Source organism: Rana temporaria, chromosome 8 (genome assembly GCF_905171775.1).
Source record: "Rana temporaria chromosome 8, aRanTem1.1, whole genome shotgun sequence".
Lineage (NCBI taxonomy): Eukaryota > Metazoa > Chordata > Amphibia > Anura > Ranidae > Rana > Rana temporaria.
In genome coordinates this window covers 50312585-50340477 of record NC_053496.1, presented here as the reverse complement: position 1 = coordinate 50340477, position 27893 = coordinate 50312585, and the positions used below count along the sequence as shown (strand labels likewise).

Genomic DNA, 27893 nt, shown 5'->3' with positions numbered 1-27893 from the left:
AAATGACCCCCAATATGGGCAGCTATGGCTGCTATCTGCTGGGCACTTTGTTAACATGCGTCACTCTTTACAGCGGTGCCGGTCCGCTGTGTTAAACTCACTTCCCGGCACTCTGGAAGCTGTGCTGGCTGTGCGGGGCCTCCCGACAGCGTCTTGCCAACCGATGACGTCATCGGTTGCTATGGGATGGTCGGGCGCACGCACTGTTATGTGTGACGTGAGAGCCGCAGACGTGAGAGCCAGTAAACTCTGCCTGGCGCGCTTTTGCCTGAGGGGGAAGAAGAACGATTAGGGGAAGAAGAACGAGTAATAGAGGTGATGACACTATAAATGTGAAAAGTGTAATTACAGGCATGGTGTATATATATAAAAAAAAAAAATACATAACACTTGGCACTTTCACAGTGACTGACCTCATTGCAGGCATGGTGATTTATTTTAAATGTAATATGGGCTATGTGGGTTATTATTGATAATAATAAATGTATACTTCAATACTGCAGTTTGGCCGCAGCGCAGGTGTAGCACAGTGTACCTGCGGTTTTCATGTGGTTTCTCAGACTTCTATTATGTCCCTAATTTTTGGTGTGCTTTTCTCAAATGTACCAAAAATGTACTACATAATAGAAGTTTATGAGAAACCACATGAAAACCGCAGGTATACTGCGCTACACCTGCACTGCGGCCAAACTGCCGTATTGAAGTATACAGTTATCATCAATAATAACTCACATAGCCCATGTATAATATATAAAAACAATATATCACCATGCCTGCATTGGAATGAGTCAATGTAAAAGTGTCCTAATTGTAACAAGTGTTATGTAGGTTTTTTTTTTTTTTCCCACAGGAGCACAAAATTACAGATTTTAAATTGTTTGCCGGGGGCTATGGCTGAAGATATCAGCCATAACCTTGGTATTGTTTTTTTGACAGTGGCTGGCTTTCTCATGAAAGCGTTCCGAGTGGCTCTTGAGCCACTGGAACGCTTTCAGAAGCGTCGGGAGGGGATGTCCCCCGCTTCCACCATCTCGCCCGAGATACAATCCAATGGTGTGGCCGGCTAGTCCAAGAGGCAATGAAAGAGTAGATCCCCCCCTTGAAGGACCAGAGCAACGCCATGACTTCCGGTCCAGGCTGGAAGTAAACAATTTTTATTCGTTTTTTTTAAAGCAAAAGATTAAAAAAAAAATATCTTTTGCTTTTAAAGGAGAGAGATGAGGTCTTTTTGACTCAGATCTCTCTATAAAGAGGACCTATCATGCTTATATCTATTACAAGGGATGTTTACACACCATTGGCAGAGATCAGGAAAGATCGCACATTAAAAATCAAATTTCAAGATGTGGCTTTGGATACATTTTGGGTATCATTGAATAGTGAGTACTCAGTAGTTTCAAGTACCACCATTGCAATTCTGCTACCCTTCTCTACTACTTACTTGTGTGAACTGAGCTTTCCAAGCCTAACCTATATCAAGTACAAGTATAGAGAGAGACTTAGGGCTGTGGACCAGGAGCTCCGTGTCTGTCTCTCATCCTTTCCTGCCAGAATAGAGCGGTTGTGTCAATCGTCTCAGGCTCAAGTATCCCATTGATGCAAGTAACAATTCAATTTTTTCCACATTTTTGGTTTGGTGTGCCTTGAGATCCTGACAGATTTTAAAGGGTGCCTTGGTTAAAAAAAAGTTGAAAAACACTGCTCCATACAATGGAATAGGCACACCCATGGATCTTCTGGTATTTTTATTTTTATAATCTCCTTAAATCGTATTCCCACCAAATGTGAGCCATTTTCCTATAGTGTCGTCAGCAGTTTGGCGATTTTGCCATTTGATATTTGTGAATTTTATCTGGGGTTATATACAATTTGGACAAACACTTATAGTTCGTTTCTATATTGTTTATGTCCACTGCTGTACTATGTACCATTTTAAGAATGCTCCTTAATTGCAAATCATTCACCTATGCTCCCAGTTCCTTTTCCCATTTTTCAATGAATGGCAATTTTTCGTTTCTGGCTAACAGCTGTAGTATTTTATAGATTCGAGATATCCCATGTCTGGAATTTTTAGATGTACACGGCTGTTCTAACGCCAACACATTTTCTCCAGTTCTTAATGGGTGTGGCAACGATGTCACCAAATGCCTCACCTAAAAATACCACCATTCGTCGATCACTATCCATTCTTTTTTGTGCTTTAAATCCTGTAGTGCGATTGATTTCCCATTATATTTTTTAACTGTGCATCCCCTTTTCTCATTCATTCCCCAAATATTCTCCATTTGCCCGGTGAAAATAACGTGTGTCCCTTAATGGGTTTAACAGGGAATTGAACTTCCAATTAGCTTTTGTATGTGTTAAATCTCAAATTTGTAATACTTCTAGTGTCAATTCATGTGTGTCTGTGTCTGGCTCTCTACATTGTAGGGGTATCCAAACCATTTTATCCAAGCAGGTGATACTTAATTTAAAATTAAAAATCACTTTGACTCCACCTGGTCACTTCTCATTTACAGAAAACTGTATCAAAACTGTCTGCAAAACCATATTGCAACTTGGATGCTGCCACTTATTAGAGCTTGAAGGAAGTGGACAAGTATTTATGGGTGGATCACCCACTGTTTCCAGTTATAGATAGATTACCAAAGATCTAGAAAGGTTTAACTACTAACAAATACCAGAAAGCATCACTGAACCAGTGGCCAAGTTCCTGGACTACCAATCCCAGCTGTTTGTCATCACCAGCGACTACCTGGGGATGCATTTTTGTCCGTCTATGCTCTGGCCAGCATAGACATCATCTCCTTATATACCAACATTCCCAAAAGACATGGAACCAATGCTGTTAAAAACTTTTTTACCAGACAGATAATCACAATTCCTAGAACTCATTCTTGAAAATAATTACTAGAGGTCTGAAGAATCCTTCTACAAATAAATCAAGGGACGTGGCAATAGAGTGTGATGGATCTGGATAAAATTTATATTTTGAATTATTTTATTAGAACCACTAAAATGTCTTTTATATTTTCATATTGTTTCTATATTGTTGTTTTTTATATTTCTTTTTATATATGCATGTGTGAAAAGATGTCACAATAAGTGTTTATTTTCCTTGATAAGATTTGTCAGATATGAAATTAAGTTTTAAAAGTAATGAACTCAGCATTGAAAATACGAAGGATTGTTGAAAGCAGCTCCATCCCCCTCACTCACTCCGGAGATTGTCAGGAAATCAATTAATTAGTCCACATCAAGAGAGCGATTGTCATGTCAGTGCTGTACAAAGATGAGGGGACTTTATCTTTTGCTTATTCATGATTTGGTCTATATGCAGATAGGAGTAGGTCAGCTGTTTGCATTGTTGATCGATATAGACATACAGTAATGTAAATACAAAAGTATAAAATACAATTTCTTGTCGCAATTGCGACCGGGCACCCGGATTTTGTTGAGGCCTGAGATAAAACATACTACACTATCCTGGGATTCCCTGCTATCATATATGCACGGCATCCGGAGACCCCTTACACCATGGATGTAACAGCCATTCCCCACAACCAGGGACCACATCCAGGGATTACCCAAGGCACCATCTAGGCAGGCTGGATTACGCTGGATACACTCAGGCTTTTCTTATATGCTGTAATCTCACAGCAGTGAGGTAAGGGGCCATCCATTTACCTTAGCAAAAGGCACTGAAGAGCCATCACTCTGCACATTTGCACCTTAGTAGAAGGCACTGAAGAAGCCATCACCTTGCACACATCACTTTTTATGTGCGATTGCACATTTTGGACCTTCTCTTTTTTTTCTTTTTGCCACACACTTTGGAATTTACCACGTTTACCTAATGTACCTTTCCATTTCATGCTTATTTAACATATTTCACAGCACATGTGATTGTTTCAGAGCAGATGTTATTTGCACTTGTACCATTTGAAGTTTTTTTCATGATTATTTCGCATTGTGTTATATACCTCTTCAGCATTTGAGGTTTATTTGGACACTATGGGCCAGATTCAGAAAGAGATACGACGGCGTATCTCCTGATACGCCGTCGTATCTCTGAGTTCCTACGGTCGTATCTATGCGCCTGATTCATAGAATCAGGTTACGCATAGATATCCCTTAGATCCGACAGGTGTAAGTGTCTTACACCGTCGGATCTTAGGCTGCAATTCCAGGCCGGCCGCTAGGTGGCGCTTTCGTATTTTTACGCGACGAATATGCAAATGAGGAGTTACGCCGATTCAGAAACGAATGACCGCCCGGCGCTTTTTTTTTACGTTGTTTGCGTTCGGCTTTTTCCGGCGTATAGTTACCCCTGGGTCTATGAGGCGCAACCAATATTAAGTATGTTCCCGCGATGAAATTTGACTTTTTTACGTCGTTTGCGTAAGTCGTTTGCGAATACGGATGGACGTAATTTGCGTAAACGTCAAAAGCATGACGAATTGCCGACGTCATTTGGAGCATGCGCACTGGGATTCAGTCGCGGCCGGCTCATGCGCAGTTCGTTCGGCACGGGGACGCGCATCATTTAAATGATATACGCCCCCTACCCGCCGAATTTGAATTCCGCCGGGTAATTTACGATACGCCGCCGCAACTTTACAGGCAAGTGCTTTGTGAATACAGCACTTGCCTGAAAAACTTGCAGGGGCATAATGTAAATGAGTTACATTACACCAGCAGAAAGATACGCTGATCTTTCTGAATCTGGCCCTATATTGTTTGGCACGTTACTTAGTTTGCCACTTGCACAATATTTTGCACTTTGCATTTATTATCATTGCTTTAATGCCTGTTTTTTTTTTTTATACTTTTGCATATAAATTTATTATCAACAGCTCAGCACTACTTTTTATATTCATGAACACTCAGGTCTTGGTTTTACCTTTCAGTGTTTTGTAGCAGTTAATTCATACTTAACTCCTTCACAGCTGTCATTCAGCTGTTCCACAGTAGCACGTAAATACTCTTACATTTATCTCAATGTAAATACTAAGTTTGTTCCTCCTGCTTATCTTGATAAAAAAAAGTGCCATTGAGTCTTCAAAACATTGGTGTTAACCTTTTGCTGATATGGGACTTCAGTAAATTCTCCATCTGCATTTTCTGTTTGGAGTGCTAGGTTTTTGAACTATTATTGGATCTACACAGGCTCCCTAGAAGTCTTTGTGCTATGTTTTAATGCAATTTTAGGTTTGAGAACCTGTCTTGGCTGATACTGTACCATCACTGATAAGTCAGCACCTATGGTTCTCCATTAAAGAGCTCAGTTTACACATTAGTAGGAGTGCAAATAAATGTCCTAAAGGATACAGGTAGCTGATATGTTTTAGGATCTATTTACAGCAGCCACGGCATTACAAACGCCGTGGCTGGTATGTGGTGCAACCATTGAAGTGCCAATATCCTTTTACTTTTTTTAAGCAATCTTTACTGAAATGACACACAGTGACATTTCATTAAATTCTATACGCCAGTGCATGGTGACTGTGCTACGCTGGGAAAAAAAGTACAGCTGCACACCACCACAATGCAATGGTGGGAACTGGCCACACCGAAGACACAGCATTTTCTGGTGGTGGTGGGGTGTGCTGGAATAGCCACCCAGTACAGTCTCACCGCACTTGGGGTGAATGAATACTTAAAGAATCACTCTTATTGGTTCTTATGCATCAATTCTGGTTGTTTATATGTGTTATTGTGTCAAAAAATATATTTTTCAGATGTGGTGCCCTTAGCCCTTGTTTTCTCAGTTTACCTTCAGCAGTCTGTAAACATCGGGTTCAGCATAGTACCAAACACCTTCACGGATCTCTGGGCTTGTATCTTTCTCATTTCTGAAGCAAGGATATTTTTCAAAATCCTCAATTTTATATGGAAAGCCACGTCTGTTTACTTCAAAGCTAGAAATTATAAGCTTGATCTAGGAAGAAAGAACAAAATATAAGGACATATCTGAACGACAAGATAATAATAAAGCCACAGCTTCACATAAAAAGTCAAACAAACACACCCACACACTCCCATTAAAACATAACTGCTGTAAAACACCCCACTAACTGTACCCCCTCCCCCATCCCTAAACACTTACCTGGCACCTCTCACTGCTCCAGGACTGTCCCAGCTGCAGCACAGTGCACTGTGTATCTATGGATGCACACAGCCCAGCTCGGGAGCACGCCCACACAAGTGTACCCATAGGACAATATTTGCTAAAGGGCTTACCCAGAGGAAGAAGCAGTATACAGCGCTGGCAAGAGACCACCAAAGAGAGGGTAAGGGCCAGATCGTTGCACAGAGAAGGGGAAATAGAACCTCTTTTTTATTTTAAATAAAAATATTTAATATCACTTTAGCAGAGGGACAAGGCAACAGACAGAAATTACACTATGCTTTGTTCATATATCATGTTAGAGGTTAACAACCACTTTAACCTCTTCAATAGAGGGCACTTTACCCCCTACTTTGAATGACAATTGCGCGTGTACCCAATTTTATCATTTTCTTACCACAAACAGAGCTTTCTTTTGGTGGTATTTGATCACCACTGGGTTTTTTTATTTATAAAAAAAAAGGTTTTATTTGTTTCTATTACAAAATGTTGTTTTCTTTTTCACTGACTGGCACTGATAAGGTGGTACTGATCTTTAGAATTGATGGACCCCACTGATCTACAACACTGATGGGCACTGATAGGCAGAACTGATGGGTACTGATAGGCACCACTGATAGATGGCAATGATAGGTAGCACTAATGAGGAGGTACTGTCATGCATTACTGATGGGCATCTGACAGGCGTTACTGATGGGGCACTGAGTGGCATTTTATGGGTACTGATTGACGATTTGGGTAGGCACTGACTGGCAGCTGATGGGCACTGATTTGCAGCTGTGGCGGTCACCTCTGCTGGAGACTGCACCGATAATCAATGTGCCGAGTATCAGCGCACAGCCTTCCCTCTGACAGGAGAACCGCTGATCGGCTCTCCATGTCAGCACAAAACAAGGAAAAGTCGATTACCGCCACTTCCTGGTTCACACTGAGATCAGCTGTGATTGCTTACAGCTGATCACTGTGGTAAAGAGCCTCTGTCAGAGGCTCCTGACCACGATCAGAGATGCAGTGTGTCAGATTAACACACCACTGATTGCGGATGTGCACTGGCTTGCTATCCTGAAAGATGTCATATGACTTCCAGTCAGGATAATGGAACCGCCCAGCCGTCTTTCTACTATAGGCCGGGAGGGAAGTGGTTAAAATAAATTGTCCCCTCAGAGCAGGGTTTTTCAACCTTTTTTCCTCTGAGAAACCCTTGGCAAAAAAGCTTGAGATCTCAAGCCTCGTACACACGATCAGTCCATCCGATGAGAACGGTCTGAAGGACAGTTGCCATAGGTTAACCGATGAAGCTGACTGATGGTCCGTCACGCCTACACACCATCGGTTAAAAAAACGATTGTGTCAGAACGCGGTGACGTAAAACGACGTGCTGAAAAATGCTTCCAAGCATGCGTTGACTTGATTCTGAGCATGCATGGATTTTTAACCGATGGTTGTGCCTACTAACGATCGTTTTTTTTCCCATCGGTTAGGAATCCATTGGTTAAATTTAAAACAAGTTGGCTTTTTTTTAACCGATGGTTAAATAACCTATGGGGCCTACACACGATCGGTTTTGACCGATGAAAACGGTCCATCAGACCGTTATCCTCTGGTTAACCGATCGTGTGTACGAGGCCTCAGGAAACCCCTGAAATGTTCTACAGCTCATGGAACATTGGTATGATCAGGGAGCTGTTGATACAACAGTTGGTTTTAGAAATAGAATTAAATAATAGAATCAAAATTTAAACATACCTATTTAATATAAAACTTGTGTTTTCTTTTTTCTGCACAATTCTGGGCTCAACTTAAAATAATCAGTGTACTGGGGGCAGCAGGGCAGAATGCAGAAAGTCAACAGGGCACAGCACAGTGTTTTAGCAGGGCAGAGCATGGGGTAAGCAAGGCAAAGTATAAGGTTCAGAAGGACAGAGAAGAGGGGGGTCAACTGGGCAGAGTAGAGGGGGTCAGTAGGACAGAGTACAGGGGAGCCAGCAGGGCAGAATAGAGAGGGTCAGCAGGGTAGAATAGAGAGAGGTCAGCAGGGCAGAGCAGAGGGAGTCAGGAGGGCACATTACAGAAGGGCAGCAGGGCACATTAAATGGGACCAACGCACATTACAAAAACAGTCAGGGCATATTGCATGGGAGCAGGGCGCATTACAGTAGTAGTTTCCTTCTAATGCAGAGTGATGCAGGGAAGCAGCTATGATAGCCTGGTTCTGATACGCTATTCCCTGCCAGCCCTCTTACTTTGTCTATTCCATATGATGTAACATACAAGCATCTGGGATGGACAATAGGTGAGGGGCGATGGAGGGGAGGGATGATATCCCACATGTACAAAAATGCTTTTTGGGACAAACACTTGATTGCTGCATGTTGCATAATTATTTTTGGTTTAATGGGCAATTCTTCTCTCAACAGGATGGTGTGGCCATGGGAGCTAAATACGCTCCCTGCCAAGCAAACCTGTTTATGACTGAATGGGAGGACAGACATGTATTTAGCAGACAAAGACCCAAACAAAAATTTTAATGCAGATTTATAGATGACCTCCTGTTTATTTGGGAGGGGTCGGAGGAAACTGCGGTACAATTTGTGGAAGATCTGGATAGGAACACCAACAACATCAGATTAGATTATCAGATCAGCGACACAACTGTTAATTTCTTGGATGTAACCATCGAGAAAAGTTTGAACATGCTTAGTACTAGTATGTACTTTAAACCATCGGACCGGAACAGTTACTTAACCATCAGGAGTGGTCATCACCCTGCACGGATAAGGAACATCCCTAAGGGACAAATGTTATGAGTCCGAAGTAATTGCACTAAAACAGAGGATTACAAGCCAACACCCTTAAGGATAAATTTATACAAAAGGGTTATAAAGAAAACATTCAGAATGAAATAATTCAGGAGGTGGCTAATATTCAGAGGGAACAATGTCTAAAGAAAAAGGATGTCCAAACACCAAATAAACAATCAACACCAATTGGGGTTCATATCGAATGTTCATTGCCAATGTAGGGGAATTTAGACTATCTATAGAAAACATTGGCATATTCTATGTAGAGACAGACATTTAGGGGAGATAATACCGTATCAACCAAAATTCATCTACAGACGAGCCCCTAGTTTTGGGGACCAGATGGTGAGACAAAACCTGGATCCCCCTGGTCAACAAACATTAAAAATAGAACTAAAGGGCTTTTGCTCCTGCAGAAAATGCATCTGTTGCAGGATGGTAAAGGCAAGCAACAGAGGCATGACTAGGATCACTAATAGGGATGATGAAACCTTTGAGATAAAGAGACTCCTAAAAATTTGCATAGCAGAACATAAAAAAGGGTTTTAAATTCCACAGTGTATCCCTACATTTTAAAGAAAAACACGACCAAGATCTAGCTTTGATGCAATTTGGTGGAATTGACTGTATATATCCATCTTGGAGGGGTTCAAACCAGGTAAAAGGACTGGTCCCAAAGGGAAACTCAGTGGATCTTTTTGTTGAAGTGCCTTGCCCCTAGAGGGTTGAACATTGAGGTGGACCTGAATTGTTTTATTAATAATTTTTAATAACATTTTAAGAATAATGAGCACTATTGTTATCTCTAAAGTGCACTCCAATTCACTATATATAATGCAAGTATAGAGACGTATACAGGGCGGAATGTTTAGTTATATGAAGTTATAGTCACTACCCTTCTTTTTATTATAAATATAATTAACTGACACACCATGTTGGAAAGTGGAGGGGAGAGAGGAGATGAGTTGCGGCTGACACCTATCAGTGGTTGTTTTAACAACTCATCACGGAATCTACCCGTGATTCATGGATTATTATGATTATATGATATGTGTTCACTTTCTTATATTCTATGTTTATATATATATATATATATATATATATATATATATATATATATATACCCCCAAAGGGGCCGCTGATTTAGATTTGGGCCTGCCATTGCCTTCACCACGTTAGTCTTAGAGATCCTCCTTGAAGAGTTATTCACAAATGTCTCTTTTCTTCCAAGGTTTTATTAAACAAACTCAAACAGAGGGATGGAGGGTTAGGGTAGATTCAGCTACCTTGCTTTGCGGATCACAGGTACGTTCTTGGATCCAGAGGACAAACTGTTTCCACACTGGATTGGCCTCTCTCATTGACCTAGCAGCCGGTGCAAAGCTCGTTCAAAAGTCTCTGCCACAGACTTGATGAGTGCAGTCGAGTCGTTGCACAGTCCTCTTCCACAGGACCGTGTAACCACACACACACTTTGCAAAGTTCCAAAGACACAGCTACACAGTACCAGGATCTTTTAGCCAGTCTGCAGCACTCTGAGGTAGATTGGCCAGGATGCATCCTCCAATTGAGTCCCCAATTGTTCAGCTCCTTCCCGCAGGCAAGACAGCACAGGACCACCCCTGGACCAGTAGGCCCCAGAAACTCCTGGGCCTACTCTCAGTAAACAGAGCCTCGGGTCAACAGCCCCCGAGGCTGAAGAACTACTAACACATCCCTGAGGCCAGGAGGACCATTGGGTCAGGATTGGAAAACGGTGTCTGTCCCTTAAGTACCCTCTCCCAGAATGCACAGCGGCAGGGACCACGCCCATTGGGCTGCTTCTGGGAAAAAAATACTCAATACACCCAGCCCGCTGCATTTCCAACCTTGACCTGTGGTGACAGCGACACCTACAGTCAAGTTGAAAATGCGCAATGCAGCTGAACTGGAACAGAAACCAATAATTTGACATAATTATTCCGAGCTAAAGTACAGCTCAGATAACTTAAATTTACAAATAGCGCCTAACCAACAGGCGCAGGACGCCTAACATGACCATAGAGTTTAATAAACTGCAAGCCTGTAGGGAGTCACTGGAGTGCCATCTTGAGTGACCGATTGGGTTAACGCAATATGTGGGCAATTAGAGAGATATTTACCCATATTTGTGTTTTTATATATAGATAGATAGATAGATAGATAGATAGATAGATAGATAGATAGATAGATAGATAGATAGATAGATAGATAGGAGAGATAGAGAGATATATATATAGATATATAGATATATAGAGAACATTCCTATGGCTGCGTATATATCCGATGTAATAGTCGAGGCATTTTGGCTGCGGGGACACGAGGTGTGTGCAGGCGCAGTGGAGAGACCTTTGGTTTTGATTGACAAGGGGATATAAAAGGAGGGATTGTCGTGCCGTGCAGCCAATCCCATGATTAAGTCTTTGTGACGAACATGTCGGGGGCGTGGCTGTACGGCAATCATCATCACCAACGCGTGACACGTAACGCCAAACTAAGTGGTGGAGATCCAATATTGTGATCCGACACCATGGAGTGGGTGAGAGTGAGATAACGTCTGCACACCTCGGGTCCGCCGTGACCGCAGTTCACCATTGTGCTTTTTCATTGAAGACTTGCTGTGATATTCTTTCTGCTGGTTTTTGAAGATTTGAAATGTGAGTGTAAAGGTTGAAGATTTTAAGCGTTTTATTAAACTGGTTTATATGTTATCACACTATTGGAGCACCTTATTATTTACATGTGGAGACATCCCTTGTATACACAGTTGAATATTGGAGATTCGTTTAACCCTTTCTGTGTGGTTTAAAAGCGTCTAAGCCTAACATGAGAGTGGTAGGCATTGGAATCTGGTGAGTGCGTTTCCTCAAGGGAGTGGAGTCACTTGCACACTGGTGTAGTGGATGAAATAGGAAGATACTACACTGAACAAATATTTCACTGGATTATTTTATGGACTTTTTTTATTGTATACACATTAGGTTTTTTACTTAACACTGGGTGTATTATGTTAATTTCTACATTTGTGTTCACATTAATGCTGAATACGTTTTTATAGTGAATAAGCTTAAATATTAAGCGGCACTATTTTTTCTCACTTTTCATTTTTTGATAGGGGTTAAAATACGTTTACGATACATTTGATATCATTCAAAGTGGCAGCTCTCTTCTCATTTATTTCTTGGGCGCAGTTTTGGTAATTTTAGTGTGGGCGGAGTTTTTCTTTATTACCAACATCTTTTCAGAGATCACTGTTTTGTACCTTGTTACTTACAGACCTACATGAATAAATGTGGTAATATACATTGACCATTGTATTCTTTACAGCTGCTTGCTTCATATAAAGTCCCACTTCTTTCTCCTTTTTTTCCTGTAGACAGGGATGGAGGCATATGACTATCAGGTCATTTCTTCATTCCTTTACAGTAAAAGCCCAAAACTTCCCTTTTTATTAGGATGATTACAGGCATATTTTAAGCTCAGCGTTTAGAGGCAGGAAAAAAAAAACGTTCTGGTTTGCGTTTTTGATTGGAGCTTTCTGGCAGAAAAAACACAAAAACACTCTTAAAGCGGGGGTTCTCCCTAAAACATTTTTTTTTCTAGCATCTCATTCAGCATAGTAGCATGAGCTACAGTATGCCTTTATATATTTTTTTGGAGCCGTACTCACTCTGTAATCGCGTAGTAAAGTTTCAGGGGAATGGGCGTTCCTATTCAGAGGGCTCGTGATTGACGGCCGGCTATGGCGCGTCACGCTTCACGGAAATAGCCGAAATAGGTGTTTGCTCTTCACGGCGCCTGCGCAGTCAGCTCCGATGTCTGTGCGCAGGCGCCGTATAGCGTCGGGAAGAGCCGAGACCTACTCCGGCTATTTTCGTGAAGCGTGACGTGCCATAGCCGGCCGTCAATCACAAGCCCTCTGAATAGGAACGCCCATTCCCCGCGGGGAGGCTGAAATTTTACTACTCGATTAAACAGTGAGTACGGCGCCGAAAAAAAATATAAAGGCATAATGTAGCTCGCGCTACTATGCTGAATGAGATGCTATGAAGTTGTTTTTTAGGGTGAAACACCGCTTTAAGCTCTCGCGTAGGGAGAAGGATTGGGATTATAGCAGTGCCAGTCACCCTATTAAGTAATTTCCTTTTAAAAGAAGACGTAATTTATAGTACCAAAAAGTTATTTTACACAAAATTATCAAAATATAAGAATCAACATTATATTCAAATACACTGAATACAAGTATAGAATGAATTATGGGGATAATTCATTCTATATTTGTATTCAGTGTATTTTAATGCAATGTTGATCCTTATATTTTGATAATTTTGTGTAAAATAAATTTTTTGGTACAATAAATTACGTCTTCTTTTAAAATGAAATTACTTAATTGTGTGACTGGCACTGCTATAATCCCAATCCTTCTCCCTACGCTACTACTATATTAGGGATGAGGTGCCATATTTAAAGATGACACACTTGCCACCTTCCTAAATATTTTACTCTTAAGCTCTCCTAAACTTCTATACAAAAATGAGTGTTGTTTTGTTTTGTTTTTATGCCAAGGGAACTGGTGTTTTTTTAAGCCCAGTGTGAATGGAGCCTTACCCATAATTTACGAGTACTGAAGTGACAGCTGAAAAAAATACAAATAACAATGGGACCAGGCCTTTGACATACTTGAAAGCGTGTCAGATATAAAGAGATCATTGCTCTGTAAGACAGTGAAGACTGTAGGAATGGGTGGAGGAACAGGGAAGTAAAGCCCCTTTTTTGCAGGTCATGTCACATTTCTAACTCATGCTTTTGCAATGCACCGGTTTGTTCAATCTCCTTTGGAAGCAGGGATTGATGTCAAAGCTTCAAAGCTGTCCAATATGTGCTGCTGAATAAATCGAAGTTCTATAAATCAAATCAGTAAAATATATTTCAAGGGATTAGTTTTCAGTATAATAACATACCATTGAGGTTGGTAGATTAAATTTATCGTGATGATTGTGAAGCAATAGTCCTTTATCCACAGAGCGCACAGAGCAAAGCGATCCAGACTCTGCTTTTACTTCCAGACTAACCACCTCTCCTGGATAGACCTGATCTTTAGAGAACTTGATTTGAACCTGCTCGTTGTAGAACACATACATTAGATGTATTATCAACTAATACAAACATGGATGATTTGCTTTATAGACAATTTTACTTGGGTCTTTAAAGCCAGTACATATTTTCTTCAAAGGACCTCCTATAAACTATTCAAAAATCGATAAAAATCAATAAATAATACAATGTGTTGCTAGCTATAACATTGTAAGGTGATTCCACAGCACCTTCTTCCACAAAAATAAATATAAAAAACGAAGTGAAGCGCAACGCTTTTATGCAATATACTATTAATGTGTACATCAGACTGAAAACATATAAAAATCACATTCTTAATACATGCAAGAATAAGATTGCCAATAAAATTAAAGCCGTAGTAAACCTGGGTGTTTTTTTTTTTATATCTGAAAGGCAAAGTCTGGAGAATGGGAAGAGTTGGTTGGGCAGGCTGTAAACACCTGAGAGACCCATGCCATGACTACTGAACTGAGCAAGTTGCTGGGTGGGGGAAACAGCTACGTACTTTATATTTTATAGTAATTTAATTAGGAAAAAGGAAGAGAGGTACCACATTACACTTTAGAAAAACATTGTTCATTTCCCAGAAACCCCCTTGTCCACTCCCTGCTCCCCACCTCAGTTTACAACAGACATATGGTAATATTTTCTAGGTCTTTTAGACAGATAGACTTAATAATTCAACTCAAACTATCTAACTACTAGAAGGTTTCAGGGAGCATCCCTCTTGGCTACATGTTTTAATTGTTTATAAAATGCAGTATAATAACAGTATAATTGAATTTTCTCACCTTATTGTTTGGACACATTGGCACTTGAAACTTTGTCCTACTTGCTGCAATATCTCCATCTAGCAGAACCGTGAAAACAAGAATAGTGGCTTTTGGAAATAACTCAATCACTTTGCTGAACTTCAGGGGAAATGTTCCATGTAGATCTGCAGGAATAAGAAAAATGCATCAACATGGTTGCCCTCAAAGGGCTGGTTGTATCTGTAAAGCCTCATACACACCATCTGACTTTTCCATGGATTTTTGTCCAAAGGGGCCAAAGTTGGCTGTGAACTTGGTATGCATACACATGGCAGAAAATTTTCAGTCAACATTCACCAAATCACGTGGTTTTTCAGCTCTTTACCGCCACCCTTTGGGCAACTTCTGCCATTGTTGTCTGATGTTTAGCATTGGTTCTGAGCATGTGTGTTTGTGCTTTGAATTTTAGTCCGATGGACTTGTATACACACGATCGGATGATCCAACTTAACACATTTGTTGTCGGAAAGTTTGAGAGCATGCACAGCAAACAATTGTCTAATGGAGCATACAGACGGTCGGATTGTCCGATAAAACACGTCCATCGGACCATTGTTGTCAGAAAGTCTGATCATGTGCATGGGCCTTAAGACTAGATGTCCAGAGCAGCCCACTCCCTCTTACATCAGACATCAGATGTGAATAACCCCCTCATCAGAAGTCGAGAGTCCTCCACCCTTCCTTACATTACAGTGCACCCCCTTAGGGGTCTGGAGAGGGCTGGAGTCAGCTGCCATAGCCTGTTGAATTTGGAGCGGCGGCAAGGAGGTGTTGCTGCACAGAGAGGCACATAATCTGTAGGAGTTTTGTTCTCACTGCTGCTGACTGCTGAGACAAGGTAGGGGCAGAGACGAGGGGGTGCCACAGCTGTAGAGAGGTGCGAGAGCCACATGAAACGGGCCATATGTTTGACACGTGTGCTATGGTAAAGGGTTAGTCTACCTCCAATTGATATTTTTAAGGTCAAACCTCATGAGTTGAGTCAGCTTCTTACTTTTTGAATACTTCAAAAGCGAGATCTCTATGTCATAATTCCCCCAAATCTTTTCCTGACCATCAGAAAATTTTGTGAGTTTGTGTCCTCCTTTGTGGTTTCGAACACGTTTTGTTGCGTTCTGAATACCATAAAACAAAGCAATGCAAAAATGGATCATTGAAGCCCTAATAATGGCCACAGCAAGTGTGCAGACCCAGGAAATAAAATGCAGACATATTACCAACAGACTCATCAAAAAATTAAACAGATTGTCAAGAGCTTTAGAATCCATTTACCATCGAAATATCTGTTTTGCATGTGAAGACTACCCAAAATATTTTACTCTTTGGTAGGTGCTGTACAGTTACCCTGTATAGATATTTTCTTTTAAAACACTTAAGCCCTGTACACACGATCAGTTTGTCCGATGAAAACAGACCGATGGACGGTTTTCATTGGTCAAACCGATCGTGTGTGGGCCCCATCGATTTGTTTTCCATCGGTGAAAAAAAATAGAACATGTTTTAAATTTTTCCTATGGATAAAAAAACAATCGTCTGTGTGGAAGTCCATCGTTCAAAAATCCACGCATGCTCAGAAGCATTGAACTTCATTTTTCTCAGCACGTCGTAGTGTTTTATGTCACCGCGTTTGGACACGGTCGGATTTTTGACCGATGGTGTGTAGGCAAGACTGATGAAAGTCAGCTTCATCGGATATCCGACGAAAAAATCCATCGGATTAGATTCCATCAGATATCCGATCGTTTGTACAGGGCTTAAGATTGTTGTGTTCACATTTCCATGGTCTGCAAACCTGCTCTAACGATTGCAAGGGAGACACGCTCTCACTGTTGAAGTTGTATTTTATATTATAGAGAATAGTGCTGAAGATGTGGACACATTGAAAGCTATTAGGTCCATGGAATAACAACTAGGAACTATGGGCCAGATCCACAAAAACCCGGCGCAACGTAACTTTTTCAATTTAAGTTACACTGCCGCAAAATTTCTACCTAAGTGCCTGATTCACAAAGCACTTACCTAGAAATTTTCGGCTGTGTAACTTAAATCCGGCCGGCGCCAGGCGTTCCTATTCAAATGGGGCGAGTCCCATTTAAATTAGGTGCGCTCCCGCGCCGGCCGTACTGCGCATGCTCACGACGTCATTTTCCCGACGTGCTTTGCGTGGTTTTACGTTGCGCCGGGTTTTGAGAATTGCGACGGGCATAAAAAAAAAATACGAGTTGCGGCGGGAAAAACTAATACAAACTAATACTTACGGAGAAAAAACGAAGCGTAAAAGCTTTGTGGATCACCGTAAGTGCTAATTTGCATACCCGAAGCGGCATTTCGACGAGAAATGCCCCCAGCGGCGGATGCGGTACTGCATCCTAAGATCCAACAGTGTAAGTCCCTTACACATGTCGGATCTTCTCCCTATCTTTTGGAAACTGATTCTGTGGATCAGTTCCAAAGATAGAAACAGGCATACGACAGCGTATCAGTAGATACGCCGTCGTATCCCTTTTGTGGATCTGGCCCTATGTGAGGAGATCTTGTCTGGCATCAAGAGAACATTTTAACTGTTTCACTTTGCAAAAAAAGCCTCACCACAGGCTAAATCCATCCATCAGCCAGGATTACTTGCCGATCTACAGTCCAGTGACCATGTGCAGGATCTGCAGCAATAGAAACACTGCTGATCTAAACTCCATGTGCTACATAACGCCCATGAAGAGGAGCAGTGCTACCCCTCTAAGCACTAAGGCACCACCAATCTTTCCAGGGCTGCTTCAACATCTGTAGGCCTATGGCCTAACTGCCGCCAATGCACCCATCCCCAAGAAGAAAAGAAGGAGGAGGCCTCCACGTCAGCGTACTGCTCTTTAATGAGATAAGGCAGTTTGCGTACCACATACTGTACTCAAAAACTCACCAAGGGCAGTGGGCTGTTCTGTAATGTCCAGCTTATACTCTCCATGAGACACAATTCCTTCTTTCCCCATCAACTAGGAGATCAGAAAACCAAATGGTTAGTTTGTTCAAGACAAAAAAATACTTTGTGCATGGTCTTCAAAAGATTTAAATCTAAACTCCAGGCAGATAAAACAAAAATGAGTAACTGTATTCATGAATAAATCATTAAGTGCATTTTTTTTATATATATCTATTACCGTACACATACCTGAGTCCACTGTACAGCAACACTCAGGGAGAGGGAGAGACAGGACCTAGAGCCATCATATGTGCTGTATGCAAATGTACTGATGGGAGAAGAAAGTACTTTACTCTTCTGTCACTGTCCCAGTCAGCAGGCTGGGGGTGTGGAAGACTATTTATTTCACTGTTTAAAAGTGTAACAGAGAAAGTGGTGACATCTGCCTGGCTATGCTGTCCATATACACTTTATTACCAAAAGTTTTGGGAGGCCTACCTTGACACACACATGAACTTTAATGACATCCCAGTCTTAGTCCATAGAGTTCAATATTGCATTGGCACACTCTTTGCAGTTACGTATAACCGCCTATGTTTATCTGGGAAGGCTGTCCACAATGTTTAGGAATGTCTATGGGAATGTTTGACCATTCTTCCAGAAGCGTATTTGAGAGGTCAGGCATTGATGTGGACGAGAAGGCCTGGCTCGCAGTCTCCGCTCTAATTTATCCCAATGGTGTTCTATCAGGTTGAGGTCGGGACTCTGCAGGCCAGTCAAGTTCCTCCACCTCAAACTCGTTCATCAACGTCTTTATGGACCTTGCTTTGTGCACGGGTCCAAATCATTTGGTGGAAAGAGGATTATAGTGTGGGGTTGTTCTTCAGGGGTTGGGCTTGTTACCTTCGTCCCAGTGAAAGGAACTCTTTAAGGCATCAGCATACCAAGACATTTTGGACAATTTCATGCTCCCAACTTTTTGTGGAACAGTTTAGGGACGGCCCCTTCCTGTTCCAACATGACTGAACACCAGTGCACAAAGCAAGGTCCATAAAGACATGGAGCGAGTTTGGGGTGGGGGAACTTGACTGGTCTGCACAGAGTCCTGACCTTTGGGATGAATTAAAGGGGGGACTGCGAGCCAGGCCTTCTCATCCAAAATCAGTGCCTGACCTCACAAATGTGCTTCTGGAAGAATGGTCAAACATTCCCATAGACACACTCCTAAACCTTGTGGAAAGCCTTCCCAGAGGAGATGAAGCTGTTATAGCTGCAAAGGGTGGGCCAACTCATTACTGAACCCTACGGACTAAGGGCCCTTTCACACCAGCGGACCGTATTTCTGTTTTTTCATCCATTCATTTACGGATGAAAAAGGGACATACATGTATCTCTATGGGATATCGGGTTTCAGCGGATATACAGCGGACAAACGGGCCAGAATCTCGTCAGGAAAAAAACCTTGTTTTTCCTGACGAGATTCTTGGTAAGAATCTCTTGCCACCCGAGTGTACACACAGTCCTTTCAAAAGAACCGTGGTTCTTTTGAAAGGCAAGAACGCGGTGACGTCATCGTGTATGACGAGTATGCGCTCGTCACATTCGATGCAGTCGCCGCCATCTTGCTTCACCCTACCTATGCCGTGGAAGCTACCGTGCATGCGTCAAAGTCATTTCGAGCATGCGCGGGTTTCCATGGCGACAGGTAAGTATACACACTCTCGCGTTTCTTGTGGGGAAACAGGCCGACAAGAATCCCAACGAGAAAATAGAGAGCAGGATCTCTATTTTTCTCGTTGAGATTCTGCCCAGATTTCCAGACGAGAAACCTGAAAGCCTCGTACACACACTCGGTTTACTCGGCAAGACAGCTCTGCCAGCAGTTTTCTTGCTGGTTCTTGCCAAGAAAAAAAGAGCGTGTGTATGAGGCTTAAGTCCCGTTAACGTTCATGTGTGCGTGTAAAGGCAGGTGTCCCAATTTCATCTATGTACCGAGATGTTTGCCTGAAGTTAATTTTAAACATAAGGAGGGCCTGAACAATTGACAGTCACTCTATGCACATTGTTTGGAAACCGGTATCTTACTTTAGGGATTTTGGGCCACTGTTCCTATGATGGACTAAATTACACCCTCCTATGCTTTACAGCCAAGGAAGCTACCATCTTAGCCTCTGTTTGATCTGCAGTTGCCTTGGTGCTGCACATGATCTGTTCTCTCTATGGGGGTCCTAATTGTTGATCGTCGCCCTTCAATTTTTTTATGATCAGTGTTCTTATCCATATTAGGTAAGACATTTGTGCAAACTCAACAAATGAAATGTGCATATTAAAGCGGAAATTAGGAGACAACACTCTCTTAGGCCCCATACACACGATAGAATCCATCCGCTGAAAAATCCCAGCGAATGGGTTTCAGCGGATAGATTCTATGGTGTGTACACTTCAGCGGATCTTTTTCCGCGGATATTTATCCCCTGGGATGGATTCCAGCAGATAAATATTTGCTGACATGCTAAACAAATCTATCCGCTGGAATCCATCCCAACGGATGGATCCGCTGGTCTGTATAGACTCACCGGATCCATCCGTCCGAAGGGATCCCCCGCATGCGTCGTAATGAATCGACGCATGCGTGGAATTCCTTATATGACAGCGTCGCGCACGTCGCCGCGTCATAATCGCGGCGACGGCGCGACACGTCATCGCCAGAGGATTTCGGCGCGGATTTCAATGCGATGGTGTGTACACTCCATCGCATGGAAATCCGCACAAATCCTCAAGAGGATTTATCCGCGGAAACGGTCCGCTGGACCGTATTCGCGGATAAATCCTCTCGTGTGTATGGGGCCTTAGACTTAATGCTTGTTCATTTATAGAGATTACCATTTATGGTAGTATTACCATCTTACCCACTTTGGAGCCCTTGTACACATGGATTCAATGGCATACACAGGAAAGGAAAGGATTATTTATTTTTTCTTCACTTGTGAATAAGCTAACTTAATTAGGATATTTTTCAGTAGAAACTATATATCTCTCTTTTGTATCTTTATTCCGGTCAGAATTGTATGCTTAAAAATTCATACCTTGGACATAAACGCTTGCAGCTCCCCTTGTTTTTGACAATATATGCCATCCCAGTAGAAGTTTTTATGTAAGCATAACCTATTTTTCAGCAAAGATTTAAACCATATAAACTTAACTTACTTAGTGACACGTATGAACATTTGATAGGTCATACAATTTTTTTGATTGTTCTATAGGTAATATTTATTTTGAAAGGTCTCATAATATTTTGAATGGTACTCCTCTCTGTGGTTGATTTCGGCTCGATCTGGTGTTTTTCCATAGGATGGTTCTTGTGCTCAATAAGTTGCTCTGACATCGTCAATTAGAGAACTGTGTCAGAACCCTTCAAATTTTGGATTCAGAACCTTTTGGTTGGAAGTTTCTGCAACCATCCGTATGTAGCCATGTATGTATTGTGGCAGAGCGAGGCTCTGTCCCAGTAGAAAGTGTTAAAATTAACACAGGGTATGCACATGCGCTGGGTGCAACTCTACAGAGCGTAGATGTGGACTGGAGAAGACTGCTTGTGCAGCTTTCTCCAGGTTTTGGTATTTTGAAATGGGGCTCTGTAGTTTGGAGATTCCACAGTGTCTGGGGTGGGACGGAATCTCCAACCCTGTATCCAGACTTTGGTCATTACCAGCAGGGTGTGTGCTCAGGTGAGCACAGCCCTTTATAATGAGAGTGTAAGAAGGTCTCATGGCTCCCAGTTTGAGACAGCTCCTGGAAGAGACAGGAGGTCTCCAGAAGTCAGAGAGGCTGTAGGAGACAGCCAAAACGTTGGCTACTGCAAGAGGCAGAGCTGTAGACGCTGAAGGGAAGCCGTCTACGTTGAGGAGTCTGCTGGTCTGGGTGACCAGGGTAACGTGCAGAAGTACTGCTACAGAGAGCCAGGTGGGCTAGTATTTTCTGTTTGCATTTGATGGAGAAGAACCCCCTGCGTGGGAAACCTTTGATTGAACTTTTTATTGCCTTTTTAATAAAAATGGGCTACCATGCCCTTAAAACATAGTTCCTGACTGGTGTGAATCACTGAAAAAACGCATACCAGGAGAGTTAACAACCCCCAATCTTACAGTATGTATGTATGTATGTATGTATGTATGTGTGTGTATATATGTATGTGTGTGTATATATGTATGTGTGTGTATATATGTATGTGTGTATATATATATATATATATATATATATATATATATATATATATATAGATAGATAGATAGATAGATAGATAGATAGATAGATAGATAGATAGATGTTTAATTTAGATGCATTTTTCAAAGGTGTTTTGATACATAAAACTGATTTTTATCTGTATCTATATATTAGAGAAGAATAGCCAGGCATGTTCCGGAGGAAGTCATAAGGCGAAATATGTAGAACATAAGTGTGGAAAAATTGCATAGAAGAAATGTATCTTTTTCTTTATATGTGATAGTTTTGGATCTTTTTCTCCTTTTCTAACTTTGTAATAAAATACATTGTTATACTATATGATTTGTGATATATCTTCACTATTAAGCAACACCCATAAAGTCCCATATCCCCCAATTGGGTTTTCTCATATTCTTTTTTCAAAGGGATGATGGTGCTAAACAAATAAACCTGGGAATTGATCACTCTAACTTATAATTTCATATTAAAGCGGAGATCCTGTGACATGTCCCAGAAGATTGCAAAGAGGGAGGGGGAGAGGAGAACTTCTGCTTGAGTCGCCTAGGCACCTAGCAGGTACCTATCAAATATAGGTATCCCCCCCAAAAATGACATGCCAAATGTGGCATATTTGGGAGGGGGAGTGCAAGAAAGCAGAACTTCCATTTTTGGGTGGAGCTCCTCTTTAACAAAAAATTGATGGCTTATAATTTCAGAGTCTCTGTTGCTTTTTATCTTCCTGAGCAAGCGGGCTCTGACCCATGAAACGCTTTGGAGAAAGTAACAAGCTATCAATATTGTAAACTATCACCTGGCCTCTGAGTAAGAAGCCAATCCTTTGAAACGCGTCAGCCAGCAGTGGCCCCTGAAACCTCCTCTGTTACCATCTGGAGTTGTTGTCATTAGACCATCTGGAGACTATCTATATTGTGAGTTTTCTCCCATTTGTTTGTGAGTAGTTAGTAGTAGTTCTATACTTTACTTTTAAATAAATTGTATCCAAGGATAATGCACAAGGTTGGTGCGCCCTTTTTATCTTTCTCCTTTTAACCCCTTAAGCCCCAGACCATTTTGCTGGTCAATGACCGTGCCCATTTTTGGGATTCGGCACTGCGTTGCTTTAACTGAGTGTGACGTGGCTCTCTAACAAAATCGATGTCCTTTTTTTCCCACAAATAGAGCTTTATTTTGGTGTCATTTGATCACCTCTGCGGTTTTTAATTTTTGAGCTATAAACAAAAATAGAGCGACAATTTTGAAAAAAAAAATTCAAAATGTTTTACTTTTTGCTATAATATCCCACAAAAATATATATACATTTTTTTCCCTCAGTTTAGACCGATACGTATTCTTCTACATATTTTTGGTAAAATAAAATAAAAAACCCGCAATAAGCGTTTATTGATTGGTTTGCGCAAAAGTTATAGCATCTACAAAATAGGGGATAGTTTTATGGCGATTTTATTAATTCTTTTCTTTTTTTAATAGTAATGGCGGCGATCAGCAATTTTTATCGTGACTGCGACATTATGGCGGACTCATCGGACACTTTTGACACATTTTTGGGACCATTGTCATTTTTACAGCACTCAGTGCTATAAAAATGCACCGATTACTGTAAAAATTACACTGGCAGTGAAGGGGTTAACCATTAGGTGGTGCTGAAGGGGTTAAGTGTGCCTAGGGACGTGTTCTAACCGTAGGGGGGATGGGCTTACTGTGACACTACAGTGATCACAGCTTCTGATTACAGAAAGCTGTGTACACTGTCCTGTCACTAGGAAGACTGGGGAAATGCTTGTTTACATCAGCATTTCCACCTTCTTCCTCACCGTGACACGATCGTGGCTATGCCCGCGGACATCGAGTCCACGGGACACGCGGTCGGAGTCACGGAGCTCCCGGCGCACGCGCCCACAATGCCGGCTTCTTAAAGGGGACGTATACAGTGGGGCAAAAAAGTATTTATGTATTACTGCCACCTGTTTGAACTTGTTATCAGTATAAAAGACACCTGTCCACAACCTCACAGTCACACTCCACTATGGTGAAGACCAAGGAGCTGTCGAAGGACATCAGAAACAAAATTGTAGACCTGCACCAGGCTGGGAAGACTGAATCTGCAATAGGCAAGCAGCTTGGTGTGAAGAAATCAACTGTGGGAGCAATAATTAGAAAATGGAAGACATACAAGATCACTGATAATCTCCCTTGATCTGGGGCTCCACGCAAGATCTCACCCCGTGGGGTCAAAATGATCACAAGAACAGCGAGCAAAAATCCCAGAACCACATGGGGGGCCTAGTGAATGACCTGCAGAGAGCTGGGACCAACGTAACAAAGGCTACCATCAGTAACACACTACACCGCCAGGGATTCAGATCCTGAAGTGCCAGACGTGTCACCCTGCTTAAGCCAGTATAAGTTCTGGCCCATCTGAGGTTTGCTAGAGAGCATTTGGATGATCCAGAAGAGGATTGGGAGAATGTCATATGGTCAGATGAAACCAAAGTAGAACTGTTTGGTAGAAACACAACTCGTCGTGTTTGGAGAAGAGAGAATGCTGAGTTGCAACCAAAGAACACCATACCTACTGTGAAGCATGGGGGTGGCAACATCATGCTTTGGGGCTGTTTCTCTGCAAAGGGAACAGGATGACTGATCCATGTACATACAAGAATGAATGGGGCCAAGTATCGTGGGATTTTGAGTGCAAACCTCCTCCCATCAGCAAGGGGATTGAAGATGAAACGTGGCTGGGTCTTTCAGCATGACAATGATCCCAAACACACTGCCTGGGCAACGAAGGAGTGGCTTCGTAAGAAGCATTTCAAGGTCCTGGAGTGGCCTAGCCAGTCTCCAGTTCTCAACCCCATAGAAAACCTTTTGGAGGGAGTTGAAAGTCTGTGTTGCCCAGCGACAGCCCCAAAACATCACTGCTCTAGAGGAGATCTGCATGGAGGAATGGGCCAACATACCAGCAACAGTGTGTGACAACCTTGTGAATAGGGATGAGCCGAACACCCCCCGTTCGGTTCGCACCAGAACCTTCGAATGGACCGACCTTTCGCGCAAACATTTAGAACCCCATTGACGTTTATGGGACTCGAACGTTCAAATTCGAAAGTGCTCATTTTAAAGACTAATATGCAAGTTATTGTCGTAAAACGTCTTTGAGAACCCCGGTCTTGCCCCAGGGAACATGTATCAATGGAAAAAAAGTTTTAAAAAACGGTCGTTTTTTCTGGAGCAGTGATTTTAATGATGCTTAAAATAAAAAATAAAAAAATGAAAAATTCCTTTAAATATTGTACCTGCTGGGTGTCTATAGTATGCCTGTGAAGTGGCACATTTTTAGAACTGTCCCTGCACAAAATGAGATAACTATAAGAAAAAAGTAATTAAAAACTGCTTGCGGCTTTAATGTAATGTCTGGTCCCTGCAATATGGATGAAAATCATTGAGAAAAATAGCACAGACACAGACAGTACACACCACATAGCTTTAGGTGCAAACTACAGAGCACACGGCCAGTACACACCAAGTAGCTTTAGGTGCAAACTACAGAGCACACGGCCAGTACACACCAAGTAGCTTTAGGTGCAAACTACAGAGCATACGGCCAGTACACACCAAGTAGCTTTAGGTGCAAACTACAGAGCACACGGCCAGTACACACCAAGTAGCTTTAGGTGCAAGCTACAGAGCACACGTGCAGTACACACCAAGTAGCTTTAGGTGCAAACTACAGAGCACACGGCCAGTACACACCAAGTAGCTTTAGGTGCAAACTACAGAGCATATGGCCAGTATACACCAAGTAGTTTTAGGTGCAAACTACAGAGCAGTACACACCAAGTAGCTTTAGGTGAAAACTACAGAGCACACGGCCAGTACACACCAAGTAGCTTTAGGTGCAAACTACAGAGCACACATGCAGTACACACCAAGTAGCTTTAGGTGCAAACTACAGAGCACATGGCCAGTACACACCAAGTAGCTTAAGGTGCAAACTACAGTGGACACAGGCAATAAACCACGCAAGAATACTGCAGCTAGCACAATCACCTGCCTGCCAGTAAATTAGGAAGAACTGATCTAGCTAAACTATACAGTGTACAAATTTATGTACAACACCTGGGATGTATATATATCCTCTACACACTGTAACTTTAACTGACTAGCCTGCTCTATCTACCTGCAAAAAATGACACTCTCTCTGTCTCTCACTGTTCTCTCTTAACCACTGCAACACACTACACAAGGCCGACCTGCAGGCGGCCTTTTATAGTGTGGGGCGTGTACTAAACCCCCTGAGCCATAATTGGCCAAAGCCACCCTGGCTTTGGCCAATTATGGCTCTCCGTTTTTTGCAAGCTGTGATTGGCCAAGCATGCGGGTCATAGTGCATGCTTGGCCAATCATCAGCCAGCAATGCACTGCGATGCCGCAGTGAATTATGGGCTGTGAAACCTAACTCGAATTTTGCGCGAACGACCCAAAACCTTCGTAATTAGACGAACGAACGAACATACGATGTTCGAGTCGAACATGAGTTCGACTCGAATACAAAGCTCATCCCTAATTGTGAAGACTTACAGAAAGCATTTGACCTCTGTCATTGCCAACAAAAGATATAAAACAAATTACTGAGATGAACTTTTGATATTGACCAAATACTTATTTTCCACCATAATTTCCAAATAAATTCTTTCCATATCAGACAATGTGATTGTCTGGATTTGTTTCCACATTTTGTCTCCCATAGTTGAGGTATACCTATGATGACAATTACAGGCCTCTCTCATCTTTTTAAGTGGGAGAACTTGCATAATTGGTGGCCGACTAAATACTTTTTTGCCCCACTGTATATATGTCCTTCTGCTGTCCGTGCCATGCTGTCGGCGTATATAGTCGTGCGTTGGTCGGCAAGCAGTTAATATTTAGTACCTGCTGGGACATCCCAGAGCAACAGCCTTGAGAGGAGGGAGACACCCTGCCAAATAATAATAGCCATCAGGACTTTATACAGCAGTCTGCAGTATACTGCGGCCAAAAGCCAAATCCTCGGCTGCTCGAACATCCACTTGATAAAAATTTGCTAACGTGTGCACTGAAGACCAGGTAGCAGCCTTACAAATCAGCCACAGATACCTGATGGCGAAATACCCAGGAGGTTCCTACACCCCTGGGTAGAATGAGCTCTTACCCTAAAGCAGTGTTTCTCAATTCCAGTCCTCAGGCCCCCCCAACAGGTCAGGTTTTCAGGATTTCCCTCAGATGAAAAGGCTGTGGTGATTACTAAGGCAGTGAAACTGATCAAATCACCTGTGCAAAATAATGGAAATCCTGAAAACCTGACCTGTTGGGGGGGCCTGAGGACTGGAATTGAGAAACACTGCCCTAAAGGGAGGAGCTTTATGTTTCAGACCATAGACCTGAATGACCAATTGACAAACCCAATTGGCAATGGAAGTGTTGGAAGCTGCCTGCCCTTTCTTAGGTCCTTTTGGGAAAACAAAAAAAAATAAAAAATAAATAGTCTGATCCAAAGAATGCAGTCGTCTCTCTTCTGCCGAACGAGGCTTAGGCCTCGTACAGACGAGGGGATATCTGCTGGAAACGGTCCGCTGGACCGTTTCCAGCGGATATTCCTCCGATGGCTTGTACACACCATCGGATCAAAATCCACGCGGAAAACATCCGCGGTGACGTGCCGCGACGATGACGCGGCGACGTGCGCGACGCTGGAGGGTAACTACTTCCACGCATGCGTCAAATGATTACATAGCATGCGAGGGATGGGAGCGGACGGATTGATCCGGTGAGTCTGTACAGACGACCAGATCAATCCGCTGGAAACTATTCAAGCGGATAGA

The 27893-nt window shown here is 42.2% G+C and overlaps 1 protein-coding gene across 1 annotated transcript in view; it reads right to left on the bottom strand.

The window, feature by feature from the left end:
- Positions 1 to 27893, bottom strand: part of LOC120910398 (alpha-2-macroglobulin-like protein 1) — a 268848-nt gene that overhangs the window by 135683 nt on the left and 105272 nt on the right. The window contains exons 13-16 of the mRNA XM_040322155.1: positions 17791 to 17863; positions 14856 to 15001; positions 13911 to 14066; positions 5777 to 5941 (exon numbers count right to left, since the gene is read on the bottom strand). Of these exons, the coding sequence (XP_040178089.1) occupies positions 5777 to 5941; positions 13911 to 14066; positions 14856 to 15001; positions 17791 to 17863 (540 nt within the window). The remainder of the gene's footprint in view (positions 1 to 5776; positions 5942 to 13910; positions 14067 to 14855; positions 15002 to 17790; positions 17864 to 27893) is intronic.